This window comes from Taudactylus pleione, unplaced genomic scaffold (assembly GCF_031769625.1).
Source record: "Taudactylus pleione unplaced genomic scaffold, aTauple2 ptg000637l, whole genome shotgun sequence".
Lineage (NCBI taxonomy): Eukaryota > Metazoa > Chordata > Amphibia > Anura > Myobatrachidae > Taudactylus > Taudactylus pleione.
Window position 1 is genome coordinate 4,227,095 of NW_028285039.1, and position 15,319 is coordinate 4,242,413.

The 15,319-nt window shown below is 40.6% G+C and overlaps 1 protein-coding gene across 3 annotated transcripts in view; it reads left to right on the plus strand.

Moving 5' to 3' along the window:
* Positions 1 to 15,319, plus strand: part of TENM2 (teneurin transmembrane protein 2) — a 2,186,131-nt gene that overhangs the window by 1,694,325 nt on the left and 476,487 nt on the right. For all 3 annotated transcript variants that reach the window (XM_088454943.1, XM_088454942.1, XM_088454944.1), the window contains one exon: positions 5,712 to 5,920. In XM_088454943.1, the coding sequence (XP_088311069.1) occupies positions 5,712 to 5,920 (209 nt within the window). The remainder of the gene's footprint in view (positions 1 to 5,711; positions 5,921 to 15,319) is intronic.

Here is a 15,319-nt window from a genome sequence, read left to right on the forward strand (position 1 = left end):
GGCATCTAATGTAATTAACTATCTTCAGCATAAAGAAGAACAGGGAGTCCTGGAAGTGATGATATGGCTCCCACAGAGCCCTGATCTCAACATTACCGAGTCTGTCTGGGATTACATGAAGAGACAGAAGGATTTGAGCAAGCCTACATCCACAGAAGATCTGTGGATAGTTCTCATAGATGTTTGGAACAAGCTTCCTGCCGAGCTCCTTCAAAAAACTGTGTGCAAGTGTACCTAGAATTGATGCTGTTTTGAAGGCAAAGGGTGATCACACCAAATATCGATTATATTTAGATTTCTCTTCTGTTCATTCACTTTGCATTTAGTTATTTGAAAAAAAAAGACAAAAAAAAACATTAACACTTCTATTTTTGAAGGCATTCTTACTTTGCAACATTTTCTCCACACCTGCCTGAAAGTTTTGCACAGTACTGTATGTGCACTGCAGTAGCAGATTCTTAAAAAAAAATAGTAAATAAAAAAATACAATTACTCTATATATATATAATAGAATTTGGTATTGAAAAATTATTTACTTTGATTTAAAACATCTCTCTCCAGCACTTCTGTCACCATTCTGAGATAGCAGTAGCGGTAGTCCTGGTTTAAAAGCCTTCCCCATGCCAGAGGTAGCTGGCGATTGTCTGTCGCCAGCTGAGAGGCTTTACAATTTTGAAATAAGGAAAAGCATTCCTTCCTGTAACAATAAAAATGATCAGGACAAACAATACTATAAGTTATTATCTTCCTTTTCCCTAAACTCAGACTCACATTAAATGAAGAGCCCCTTAACTGCCCCAATGTTAAATTCATAGTCTGACCTATCCACCTAATATTAATAGGTTCATGACTCCTCTATGAAATAGCTTCCACAATTAAACTCACCAAGAAGACATAGCCGTTCAATTACTTTTATTCCATGATTAGAGTAGCATAATAGCAGCAGGTTATGGCAGCATAGATAACGACGTTTCGGTCACACCAGGACCATTATCAAGCCAGCAGCCAGTCACAGCAACCTTTAAGTGAAGGACTTTGGGCTGAGGCTGTATGATACTTGCACTTAAAGGTTGCTGTGACTGGCTGTTGGCTTGATAATGGTCCTGGTGTGACCGAAACATTGCTATCTATATGCTGCCATAACCTGTTGCTATTATGCTACTCTAATCGTGGAATAAAAGTAATTGAACGGCTATGTATTCTTTGTGAGTGCGTCCTTCTGGATATCTATATTGTTGCCTACTGTCCCTGAACAAGACTGGATTTACTGGAGTGCACCCCCATGTTGTACCTGACTTAGATGTGAGTGCGGGATTTATATGAATATATATATATTAGGGATGTGCAGGCTCGGATAGGTTCGAGTTTGCACGTGGAGTTCGGATTTTTCCCTCCAAAAAAACGGAACTCACAACGAGGCAAAACGTCATCTTACATGGACGAACATCATCATTCCTGGACAAAAGACCAGGAATGATGATGTTCGTCCATGTAAGATGACGTTTTGCCTCGTTGTGAGTTCCGTTTTTTTGGAGGGAAAAATCCGAACTCCACGTGCAAACTCGAACCTATCCGAGCCTGCACATCCCTAATATATATATATATATATATATATATACACATACATACTGATTTCTGGGTGGGTTGTATGCCCTGATGCTACTGTTGTGGCGTTGTGCCTCCTGAGGATGGCCCTGTAGGGACCGAAACGTTGAGACCTCACCTACCTGTGATGTGATGAGTATGGAATAAAAACCCTAATTTTAATGCATTTCTATAAACTGGTGAGTGCCTCCATATTTGTTCTCTATGAATTTGGACTTCCTTTTTGGAAGTCTTGGATGACACCCCAGCGCATGATGAAATTGATTGATGTGAGTGTGACCCAATACCGGATATATATATAATACTATATTGCCAGCACTGTGAAATGAACTTTCACATCGAGCCGTTTTCAGAACATTTCTCTTATCAAGGTTCTGTTGCCTTCACAGATTTTATTTTAAGATGAGCTTTTAATAGAAAAAATATATAAAATGTATTAGTGTATGAAGCATTAAAAAAGGACAAACAGGTCTGTGAAAATCTGATTCACAGCGATGTTCATATTTCTACATTCACTCATCCTTGTTAATATATTTCATATCCTTTTACATTGGAGAGGGATGAAAAGAGCACAGAGTGGTTTACTGAGTTGCACGTTGCCATTTATTACATTTATTCACTGAAACAAATTCTAAATGTAAAACTAATAAGAGACAAGTTTGTAAGCTTCCTCCCTTCCATTCTTTCTCCCATCTGCTTTTATTTTGTCTCCCTTGTTTATCCCCATTTCAATAAAACTGTTTCCGCCCACAGAGCGGCGCTGTAGAGCACTGTAGCTCCACACAAATCAGCAGTAATGATTATGATTAGGAACCAATATTGTGCAGATCACCCATTTCAATTTCAAGAATTTCTTCTGTGTTTAATAATAATAATAAATATATCACAGTATGGTTTAGTAAAGGCAGTACTGTTGTAGTTAGACACGTTTGCCAGCACTACAGAGCCTTGCTGTCCTGTGGGAGACTGGCAGGTCATAGCATGCACATACAAAAGAGGGCTGTACACAGGTCATACTTGCAGTCTACGGGCCGTATTGAAATAGAAGCGAAAAGCCATTTTCCGCCAAAAAGTATTGCAGATCGGGGATTTTCGAGTGGTCAGAACTTATCTCCAAATTCAATTCCAGCTGGTTTTTGCCTACACGAGTGTAAAATTTTATTTTTTATGGTGCAAACGTGGGGAAACCACTCAGAACCCTTTGAACAGCCCATCAAAGGACAACTGTGTAAAAAATAACCTGGAAAAAAACATAAGAACACCCCAAAAAAGTACTTTCATTTTGGGGCAAAAAAGTACAAAGTGGGGGGACAATTATAAAAACTAGCGAAATAGACTTCTTGGGGTGCTGTAAGGAGGGGTCAAGTGTTTTTGGGATTACAGGTGCTTGTATGAGGGTGGTTTTTCACATTTTTTAAAAGTTCACTTTTGAGACATAAAAATATGCTAGCACCCATTTTCAAGTACCCCAAATTTGACAGGACTACTTATTTTCACATAACAATACTGCTTAATGCCGTTCTTCACCATTTGTGCAAAGACGCTAATAAGAAGCTATTGAAACAACTTAAGTACCCCAAACAGTTTTATTAGGGCTAATTGGACACATCTGCATTGATCCCCAATGTTAGTGCATCTTTTTGGGGGGTTTAGGCTGATTTCCCCAATTCTGACAGCACTTTCCGTCTGTTCTGATTTCACCGCTTGCCGTTTTCACGTGGTTTGTAATTGAATACGGCGAATAGCGTGGACGTGCACGATAAATTTTCGCATCCAAAACATGCATGTGGGCGAAAAGTCGGGCAGGCAAAACTTTTACACAGGGGCAAAAGTAATTGAATACGGCCTTATTGGCGGGAGGCAGCCAGTTCAACAATAAGTGTGTGTGTGTATGAGTGGCGCAGCAGAGTGGGCGGTGCGCGCGTGTGGGGGGGTGATGGCAACATGGGGATCATTGTTGCTCTGCCCCCTGCTACACAATTCCAGCTTTGTGGGCAGCTGCGTGCTGGTGACTTGCCCACTTTTCTGGATGTCCGGTAGCACCACCCGAGATTTGGGAGCCTCCCTAACATTCGGGGAGAGTAGGCAAGTATGACACAGGTGTATTGTATGATGCCTCTTTCCCCTACCATGTAGGCAGCGACTGATTGGACATTTTAGTTTCAATGGAAATTAAGTGATTTTTCTACAGGGTATTCTTTTACAGTGATAGTTACCAGGGGCAGAACACCTCCAGGGTCCATAGAAAATTTGGAGTGGTGACCAGCAAAGCAGTCCATCCTCCTGCGGCCCCACTCATCTCTTCTGAGCATGCAATAGAATCATAGTGGGTTACACAAAGTGTGGCAGCTACTGGCCCCCTCTAGCTGCTGCTCACAATTTGTATATGTTCCACTCATGGGTGGATCCAGAGGGGTAGCAGTTGGGACAGTCACTCCACTATATTGAAACATACAGGTGCGGCATATAAAATAGAACTTTAATAGAATAAAATACTCTTAAGACTCCCAATTGCCTTCTTTAATCACTTGTATTTAAAAAAGCCAAAGATCTTATATTCTTTATTACCGACACAGAGCCATATACAATTAGCCCCAAACACTGTTCGGGCGCTAATTGATCCCCGCGATCGGCGAAAAACTGAGATTTTTCGCCGATAATCCCGATTTTTGCTGATATTTTTTTCAACCCTATCCTATTAATTCGGGCAAATTAATAGGATAGTTTGCCCGTTAACACATAGGAGCCGCGATAAGCTCGCGGCCCTATGTGTTCTCGCCTTTTTGAAAGGTGAAAAAACGGTACTTATCGTGGATTATTTTTCGGGACACATCTGGTCCCAAACCCCCCCCCCGATAAGTGCCGTCGTCATGCCGACTACGGGGCTAATTGGATAGCCCCGAGCGAGCTAATTAGCCGCGGTAATTTACCGCGGCTAATTGGTTATGTGGTATCCCACCTGCTGAAAAGTTTCTTGACCACATTCAAGTCAATTGAAATTGATGGCTGAAAGCCCCCTTCCAAAAACCATCCTGCACTGATTGAGTGTGACCAGGAGTCATTATTGGTTGGCATGGGAACATTTCTCTGATTACTTGGTAAAAATGACAGTGGGCAACGTGTTCTTACTTCTATATGTAGCCATATTTGGATTTGTTTGCACTAACCCTAATATGCCTGATAATGTCTTTTTCTACTAATATAACACATTTTTCAACTTTCTTTGCATCCAATGTGTCATTAACAGCGTTTCCCCAGTATTTTTATTAGTGTGATCTTTGATAAATAATGGATATATGTCTGACAAAGGCAGTAAACAAACTGTTATATAATGTTTGCATTTTACATTTTTGATTCATCAACTCAAATAAGAGAAAAATACAAATAATTGGCATTGCTGAGTACGCTCTGTATAATCAAGTTCTATAACATCTATATTTCCTTATCTACAGTACAGAGATATGCAAAGTTTAAATATAAAGTGTGAGTTATATTTCAGGTTACATTTCCTATCTTTCTTGCCTTGACAATAGAGGTTGACTTTATTAAACATGAAAGTTTCAAATATAGAAATAATAAAAATACAATATTTTATTAGAACATTGCTTTGCAAGATAATTAATGATATTGTTCCACAATTTGTTTTTCCTCTAATAGCAGAATAAATAAGGTACACTCACCAGGGACTTTTCATATGACTTCACGTCTATGAAAAGTCCATGGAGAGTGCACCTTAATTATTCTGGTTGTTATATATATATATATATATATATATATATATATATATAAAAAGATATATATATATATATTATGCATTGCTGTTTATGTCTAGCTGCTTGGGAACTTTGATGTGTTTAGTAAAGGTTGATTTTGATGAGTGTACATCTAATTCAGATACAATTTGATAGGAATAGAACTATTCAACATTCCCCTTCTGAGGTAATAAGTCAAGATGAAAGTCAAGGTAATGCATTTCAAAAATCCTTAAGGACATCCATACTAGAAATAATGTATGATTCTCTCTGTAATGCAGATTGTTCTGTTCCTTTTATCATATAGTACAAATGCAGAAATCAAATAAACATACATTAATTATTGTATTCTAGGACCTTGGGCTACTACGAGAAACAGCAGCATAGACAACGGAGAAGTAGAAATTGGCCGCCGTATCACCCAGGAAGTACCAGCAGGGGTGTTTTGGAGATCACACATCCACATCATCCAACCGCAATTTCTAAAATTTAATATCTCATTAGGGAAGGATGCTCTGTTTGGTGTTTACATACGGAGGGGCCTGCCTCCATCACATGCTCAGGTATGAAATACGAGTATACAATATGAAAATGTATTATGAAGACACACAGAATACAAGGGCTAGATTAACAGTGGGGCGGATGAAGCTACAGCTTCACACCTCCACATAAAAATAGGCCCATTGTAATGGCAGCATAATGATGACCAGCTGCCTAGCTGGTACACAGTCGGCCATAAATCATAAATATTAAAATTGTGTGTTTAGCAATGTCACAAAATATGCAATTTTTATGTACAGTATTTACATTGGGGATGACAGTGTAGGGCGTGTACACACCAACATGGCATTAGGCACACCCACAAGCACTGGTCATAGCGCCACCTCTTCTCCATATAGGACCTTGAGCATTTTCAGCTCCAGGCCCATGTGGCCCTTAATCCAGCCCTGCACAATACACAATAGTGACACACATATATTTCACCACCATGGTCAGATAATACAGCACGTACAGCACAATGTCACATGACATGCCAGACAATACAGGCACATATATTACACTGTCACATGACCATGCCATACAATACAGGCACATATATTACACTGTCACATGACCATGCCAGACAATACAGGCACATATATTACACTGTCGCATGACCATGCCAGACAATACAGGCACATATATTACAAAGTCACATGACATGCCAGACAATATAGGCACATATATTACACTGTCACATGACCATACCAGACAATACAGGCACACATATTACACTGTCACATGACCATGCCAGACAATACAGGCACACATATTACACTGTCACATGACCATGCCAGACAATACAGGCACACATATGACAGTGTCACATGACTATGCCAGACAATACAGGCACACATATTACACTGTCACATGACCATGCCAGACAATACAGGCACACATATGACAGTGTCACATGACTATGCCAGACAATATAATCCCACATATTTCACTGTCATACACACACAGTACTGGCAATCTTGGAAAACAATAGTAAAAACGAAAAACTTCCTATGGGAAATTGTTCTGAGCAGATTTTTTTTATTTCATAAATTGTGTGTCTTTCACAAAAAGGTGATTATTCTGACCTACCTTTACAAGTACTGCCTTGTTATGTTGTTTATTGGTGAAGCATAAGTGAAATGAAATAATATTGTTTTTATAAATTCATTTTTTCATGGTGTTAAAAATGTCTGTCTGCAATTATTATTCCACAACCCCAAAATGAGTGAGTGAAAATATAACTCTGCTTTGTATAGCTAATATATAGGAGAATTACAACTTTATTTTACATAGTATCAACTGGTAGAATTACCCATTAATCATGGCTCTATGGTACAGTGAATGATTGAATGTCATTAGATTTTACTGGCACATCTCAGTGATGCAGTACAGGATTGTAACGTGCAATAGAATATGGACTTTCGCCACTCGCCAGGTTAGCACTAGAAGGCTATATCCACGCGTGACCTAGCATTGCCAACTAAAACATACGCAGTAGACCTTTCAGTCCACTTTCATTAATAAATAAAAACATAAAATAAATTGAAAAAAAAAAATATAAAAAATGATTTAATAAACTAATATTGAGGTGTTCATAGTGATAGGAAGACAATGGAGGCACAAGTTAAATATCTAGGCTTCCCCATGTTTTCCATCTGTGAGCCTTCACCGGAGAGCCCGACCTTCAATACATTGGAAAAACCTTATCTGCAGCGAAAACACTGGAAAAAGGGCTTTTTTCCTCGTAATTAATGTGCTCCTTGATTAGAGTGTATGTAGCCGTTTCCCTCTCAGTTTACAATGTTTTATACCATTTGAACAGCAGGGGAATCTATATTAGGCATTTGGATGCATAGCTTCTTTGAAGTCATTGGGGTTTCAAAAACCCAACACAATCATCTTTCCTTAATAACGCCTTTTATAAGCTAGCTAGAGTTCAGGAACAAAGCTGTCATTAAACAGTTAGCTATAAGAAAAGAAAAGTAAGAAGTATGTTTGGTGTGCCTTGGGTTAATTAGTAATATGCTGTGCAATGGATAAAGCACCTTGATAATAAATTGGATAGCGCTTGAGTTGCACAAGGTAAGCCACACATTTATGCTAACTTTTTTTAAATTATTTTTGTCATTATATTTTAAGCAAAGATTAGCTGTCATGAAAATCTTTATAAAAAGTGTGCTTCATGTAAGTATGTTTCATGTGATGATCCTACAAATGCAGGTCATATTCCCCACTTACAGTATTACTGGTGTGTAGGGACAGATATTTGTGTGGCTGAATGCAGCTCCGTATTGAAGGCTTGAAGGGCATATTTCAGCATCCGGAGTACTTACTACTGTAAATAGCAATAACAGGGAGATCCATCTCTGCAGGGTAAAGAGACAAGAATGGTATCCTGTTGCCTCTGTGTACTGTAATTACATCTAATTTGCTGATCACTAAGGCGCTCTCACAAAGGACTGAACTGTGTCTTTTCATATCAATAGGAAACCCCTTCAGATCTCTCAGGAGGACCTTCTCACCTCCTTCACTGTCTCAGCTTATCTTTTTCATCTGGGATGTTCTATTATTTTCAGTATATATCAAGTGACAATTTTTGCACTATGTGTTTAAATAACTGACACTGACGCTGGGATAAAAGAATTTTTGCTGCAACCCAGATGTTTCGCCAGCTGAGCCAGTAGGCTACCAGCTCCTTGCAAAGTCCCTCAGGCGATGCGTTCTCAGCTAAGCTGCTCTAGTGCTGTCCTAATATCTACAACACAATGTAAACGCTAAGCTGTGAGACATTGCTGTGAAGGGATTGCTTAAAGCAGGCCAACCATACATGCCAAAATGTTATTAATGCAGCATTATAGCAGGTTCTTCTTAAGATCCCATATCTGTATTACAAAATTCTAAAGTAGATATACATGACATGATATACTGTATATCTATCTATCTATCTATCTATCTATCTATCTATCTATCTATCTATCTATCTATCTAATCTATAAATCACAGGGGCTCTGCACTCACCATAATAACTACCAATAATAATAATAATAATAATAAACATAATAAACAGTGGGGTTTTGGTTCATGAATTGATCAATGCATTTAAGCTTGCAGCCCATCGTCACGGGACCCCACTTTACTGCAAGTCCCTACTCTATTGCTCAGAATTATAACATGGACATAGCCATCACATTAGTGTTAAACTCAGGGTATGCTATCAAGGTTTAAAGCTCACAGCAACTTTGCTTTTAAACGTGCGACCGTCACCAAGCACACCTGTTGCAAAGCACCTAGGAAAACAGCTGACACAAGTTAGATAACTAGTTAAAAGGGTGCATGAGAAAATGTGATCACAAAAATGATTAATTATAAAAATGTATCAAAATAAACAAAAAGCACTAATCCATGGCACTCACCATTCCTATATTTGGGGTGCAACATGGTATGTGACCACATTGTTTAAATGCATTGATCAATTCATGAACCAAAACCCCACTGTTTATTATGTTTATTATTATTATTATTATTATTAGTTATTATGGTGAGTGCAGAGCCCCTGTGATTTCTATTTAAACAATGTGGACACATACCATGTTGTACCCCAAATCTAGGAATGGTGGGTGCCGTGGACTAGTGCTTTTTGTTTTGTTATATATATATATATATATATATACAATTAAGAGAAGTACAGTAGCAGGCGGCACTCGAACCATGTATCAAAAAGAATGACACGGAAGCTCCGTAGAATAAGTCAACGTTTCAATTCCATTCAAAGAATTTTCATCAGGACATAACATGTAAAGCAATGAACACTTACCTATATAACCTCCACCAAGAACCCCTAAGTGAAAGTGCTGAACGGACCTCACTCCATGACGCTCGTCAGCGCCGTCCGGCATGCAGTCGCGGCGGGGCCGACGTCATCAATGTGGGTCCGGTTGCTAGGTGATAATAGAAACAAGTGAAAGAGGGAACACCCACACCAAGAAGCGGCTAGTCAGTTCTGTATAGTATAGCAGAATTGAGAAAGGGAACAGAGATAGCCGTGACACAGAATAGCATAAGGAATGAACAAAGCATAGATGACCGCAATAGAATTAATCGCTATACATATTAATACCATGGCACAGTGTATTCAAAAGCAGCATGAATTAATAGTAGACAAATATACTGTAGAGTCAACACCAGCACGTTCACTTCAGAAAATAGACCTAATACATACAGTGTGCTGCTGAATTGGGTGTCAAGTATTAATGGCCAAAGAGGCTCATATACTATTCAATGACCAAGATTTATCGACTACTATGGTTAAAGATAAATGGTTAAATAGTTAAACTTATTGAATCATATTGGTCATTGAATAGTATATGAGCCTCTTTGGCCATTAATACTTGACACCTAATTCAGCAGCACACTGTATATATTAGGTCTATTTTCTGAAGTGAACGTGCTGGTGTTGACTCTACAGTATATTTGTCTACTATTAATTCATGCTGCTTTTGAATACACTGTGCCATGGTATTAATATGTATAGCGATTAATTCTATTGCGGTCATCTATGCTTTGTTCCTTCCTTATGCTATTCTGTGTCACGGCTATCTCTGTTCCCTTTCTCAATTCTGCTATACTATACAGAACTGACTAGCCGCTTCTTGGTGTGGGTGTTCCTCTTTCACTTGTTTCTACTATCACCTAGCAACCGGACTCACATTGATGACGTCGGCCCCGCCACGACTGCATGCCGGACGGCGCTGACGAGCGTCATGGAGTGAGGTCCGTTCAGCACTTTCACTTAGGGGTTCTTGGTGGAGGTTATATAGGTAAGTGTTCATTGCTTTACATGTTATGTCCTGATGAAAATTCTTTGAATGGAATTGAAACGTTGACTTATTCTACGGAGCTTCCGTGTCATTCTTTTTGATACATGGTTCGAGTGCCGCCTGCTACTTCTCTTAATTGCATTTGTTATACTGAGGAAGGCACCTTACAACTATTGAGGATTTAGGTGGTAGTGCCGAGTATTTGGATCTGACTATATATATATGTATATATATATTTATTAAAATAAGCTGAATTATCAGCTGTGATAAAGATGCCCATTGGCCAGGATTTCCACGTGTATTGTTAATTAAATTTTGATTGCGACATTTAACATTTGTTCTGTTGTACAGTGGAGCTGCCTGTAACAGTAACATCAAAATAATATTAAGTAAAAATGTAATGGCTCCTTTCATGAAAGCCTTAAATATGGAAATACAAGTGGTTTAAATGCTATGATGCTGCTAAGGCACAATTATATACTGTTGTAGATTAGTGAGATTGTAATGATCGTAAGCAAAGCATATTTGATATAAGATAACACAACACTGTGTTTCTGGAATGCTGATGTGATGCAGACCACCTGTTTCCATCAAGTGTCTCATGCAATAAATGAAACAAGTCCTGCTCATAACATACTGCACTTATTAACTTGAGAGAAATAAAGTTGGACACAAAAATAATTAAAACCTGTAAATGAGCACGGCCAGGTGGTGAATGCAAGCAAATAACTCCTGTAAATCGGTTTCTTAAATGATACATTTTTTCTACATTAACAATATTAAAATGTTATTATTAATGTTGATCTGTAAAGAGACAGCGCTCAGCAGCACTGGACATTGACATACATAGAACATGCACATACAGACAGATGGAATGCATACAGATGTAAAAACATAGGGCCTGATTCAGAGATGGACACTAATGCGATTTTTACTCAGATCGAGCGATTGTTTGCCATTGCGCGTGCATATAAGCTGCGCTGCGCACGCGCTGCAATTGTCCTCTGATTCCGCAACCACAGAGGATCCATTCACAAAGTGAGTGACAAGTAGTCAGTGTTTGGGGGAGGTAACAGGGTGGACAATAAAATACAGGCATGTCTGACTGTTTAAACGCCATTACATGGGCGTGCAAGCCCTTGCGATCTGCTACACGGCATGAGAGCCCTCTGCATGTCATGAAAGCTGCCAAGTCTGAGGCTGGTCAGAGCTGGCACAAGGGCAATATGGCCACTCGATGTGCTTTGATGCTACCGATATTTACGCAGGTAAGCAACATCATATGCATATGAGAAGGCAGTATTGGACATCCTTATGCTTGGGTAACCTTGGAACTATTAGAATATTTTCGCAGCTGCATTCCATGCACAATCGCAGCTGCTATCGCATTAACATCCATCTCTGAATGAGGCCCTTAGTGTAGGTCATGCTCATAAGAGAGCTTAGAGTCTTAGGGACCTCTTTATCAATGGCAGCAGGGGGCCCCTGCTGTATAAATTATTATTGCAGCATATTCAGCCAATTTATCAAAATCCTTTTTCCGGGACAGTAAGAGTGAAAAGTATAGTTATTGCTGGTGCTATCACTGTAGTGCTGGGTTAGGACCTGGTGTGCCTATTGTGTATGCATGGCCAGCTGGCAGCACATGTGCATGTATAGGCTGCCGGGAAGGGATGTGAAAATATATCTGCAGCTAAACGGGAACCTATAGGCTGCAGATGGCCAAGCTCCAAAGCCTAAGGGACTCATTTAGAATATCAACCAGCGGTAATCTAAGATCACAGCTCTTTGTAACTTTATCGCTTAACCCATCCATGGATCACAGGAGAGCAATATGGCCTTCATTGCCAACAACAGGGACTCAGCACAGCCTTTCTGGCTTCAGCAAAGTCTTCCGGGTATTGCCGAGTCCCCCTGGGTGAAATTGTAATTCAAATTCGCAGACTGGCCATTGTGCATGACACAGAAGCCTGACGATGGCAGCGTTAAGCTGCCAACAGCTAGCGGCAGATGAAGCTAACGTGGGGGACAGAGCTGGCCCTAGGCATATGCATTCTAAGCAAATGCCTAGGGCATCTGGAATGCCTAAGTGCATTCCAGGGCTCTGCAGCTCCCTCCCGCCACCGCGATCGGAGCTCAGCTACGAACGGGTAGCGTAGCAGTCAGGTGGGAGCCAGGTCAGAATGAGCTTTCTCTGGATACAGGGGACAAGCAAGAAGGCTACTGTGCCGCTGGAGGCTGGGGATGCTGTGCCCAGACGTGAGCACTCCTCCCATCGTCCTTTGCGGAGCAGAGTCGTGAGTGACAACTCATGGCTCCACCTCCTTCGAGGGCAGGCCAGTCACCAGCCAACTGCACAGCCCAGGAGTTAGGACAGTCCTGGCGACTTCCACTCCAGCCTGGCTGACCAGAGACAACCAACAAGAATGAGTCTCATGGTAAGTTAGCTCAGACTGGGAGAGGGGCAGCGCTGGGGCACTCACTGGGCAGAGAGGAGTGCAGGCTATATATTATATATAGGTGTGCATATAATATATATATATATGTATATATATATATATATATTTGCATATATATGTATGTGTATATATATATCTATATATTTTTTTAAATATATATACATAAGTATATGTAATATATATGTGTGTATATATGTGTATGAATGTATATATAAATATACTGCAGATATATATATATGTATATATTTATGTGTGTTTGTATATATTTATATATTTAAGCTTGCAAGCAGGGCCCTCTTACCTCTATGTCTGTCTGTTATTACCCTGTTTTGTTCTATCAATGTTTCCAATTGTAAAGCGCAACGGAATATGCTGCGCTATATAAGAAACTGTTAATAAATAATAATAAAAATAAAAATATCTATATTAGGGGTGTGCACCGGCCACTTTTCGTGTTTTGTGTTTTGGTTTTGGATCTGGATCTTTCTTCGTGTTTTGGATCTGGATTGGTTTTGCCAAAACCACCCTTCCGTGTTTTGGGTTCTGGGTTTTGTGTTTTGGATCTGTATTTTTTTGAAAAAAAGCATAAAAACAGCTAAAATCACAGAATTTGTAGGTTTTTCTGCTCCTATGCTATTATTAACCTCAATAACCTTAATTTCCACTCATTTCCAGTCTATTCTGAACACCTCACACCTCACAATAGTGTTTTTATGTCCAAAAGGTTGCACCGAGGTAGCTGGATGACTATGCTAAGCGACACGAGTGGGCGGCACAAACACGTGACCCATCTAGGAGTGACACTGCAGTGGCAGGCAGGATGGCAGTTAGAAAAACTAGGCCCCAAACTGTACATAATGCAAAGAAAAAAAGAGGTGCAAGATGGAATTGTCCTTGGGCCCTCCCACCCACCCTTATGTTGTATAAACAGGACATGCACACTTTAACAAATCAATCATTTCAGCGCCAGGGTCTGCCACACAACTGTGGCTGAAATGATTGGTTCGTTTGGGCCCCCACAAAACAAGCTGGCAATTAATGTGTCCCTGCACAAACTGGCTCTACGGAGGCAAGATGTCATCCTCATCCTCCTCATCCACCGATTCCTCACCCTCTTCAGTGTGTACATCCTCATCCTCACAAAGTATTAACTCGTCCCCACTTGAATCCACCACCACAGGTCCCTCTGTACCTTCTGGAGGCTGGTCTCCCTGGAAGAGCTGATAATTCATTTTGATGAACATCATCTTCTCCACATTCTGTGGAAGCAACCTCCTACGCCCTTTCGCTGACAAGGTTCCCGGCTGCACTAAACACTCTTTCGGAGTACACACTGGAGGGGGGGCAACTCAGGTAAAATAGAGCCAGTTTGTACAGGGGCCTCCAAATTGCCTCTTTTTCCTGCCAGTACAGGTATGGACTGTCTGACATGCCTACTTGGATGCTGTCACCGATGTAATCCTCCACCATTCTGTCAATGGTGACAGTATCATATGCAGTGACAGTAGACATGTCAGAAATTGTTGCCAGGTCCTTCAGTCCGGACCAGATGTCCAAACTTGGTCCTGCCTGCCCTGCATCACCGCCAGCGGGTTGCTTAGGATACCTAAGTTTTTTCCTGGCAGCCCCAGTTGCGGGAGAAAATGAAGAAGGAGCCGTTGACGTGTCACGTTCCGCTTCAGCTGACAGTGTGTTCACCAGCAGGTCTTTGCACCTCTGCAGGCTTGTGTCGGCCGGAAAGAGAGACACCACATAGGCTTTAAACCTAGGATCGAGCACGGTGGCCAAAATGTAGTGGTCTGATTTCAACAGATTGACCACCCTGGAATCCTGGCAAAGCGAATGAAGGGCTTCATCCACAAGTCCCACATGCCGAGCGGAATCGCTCCGTCTTAGCTCCTCCTTCACTTTCTCCAGCTGCTTCTGCAAAAGCCTGATGAGGGGAATGACCTGACTCAAGCTGGCAGTGTCTGAACTGACTTCACGTGTGGCAAGTTCGAAGGGCTGAAGAACCTTGCACAACACGGAAATCATTCTCCACTGCGCTTGAGTCAGGTGCATACCCCCTCCTTTGCCTATGTCATAGGTGGATGTATAGGCTTGTATGGCCTTTTGCTGCTCCTCCATCCTCTGAAGCATATAGAGG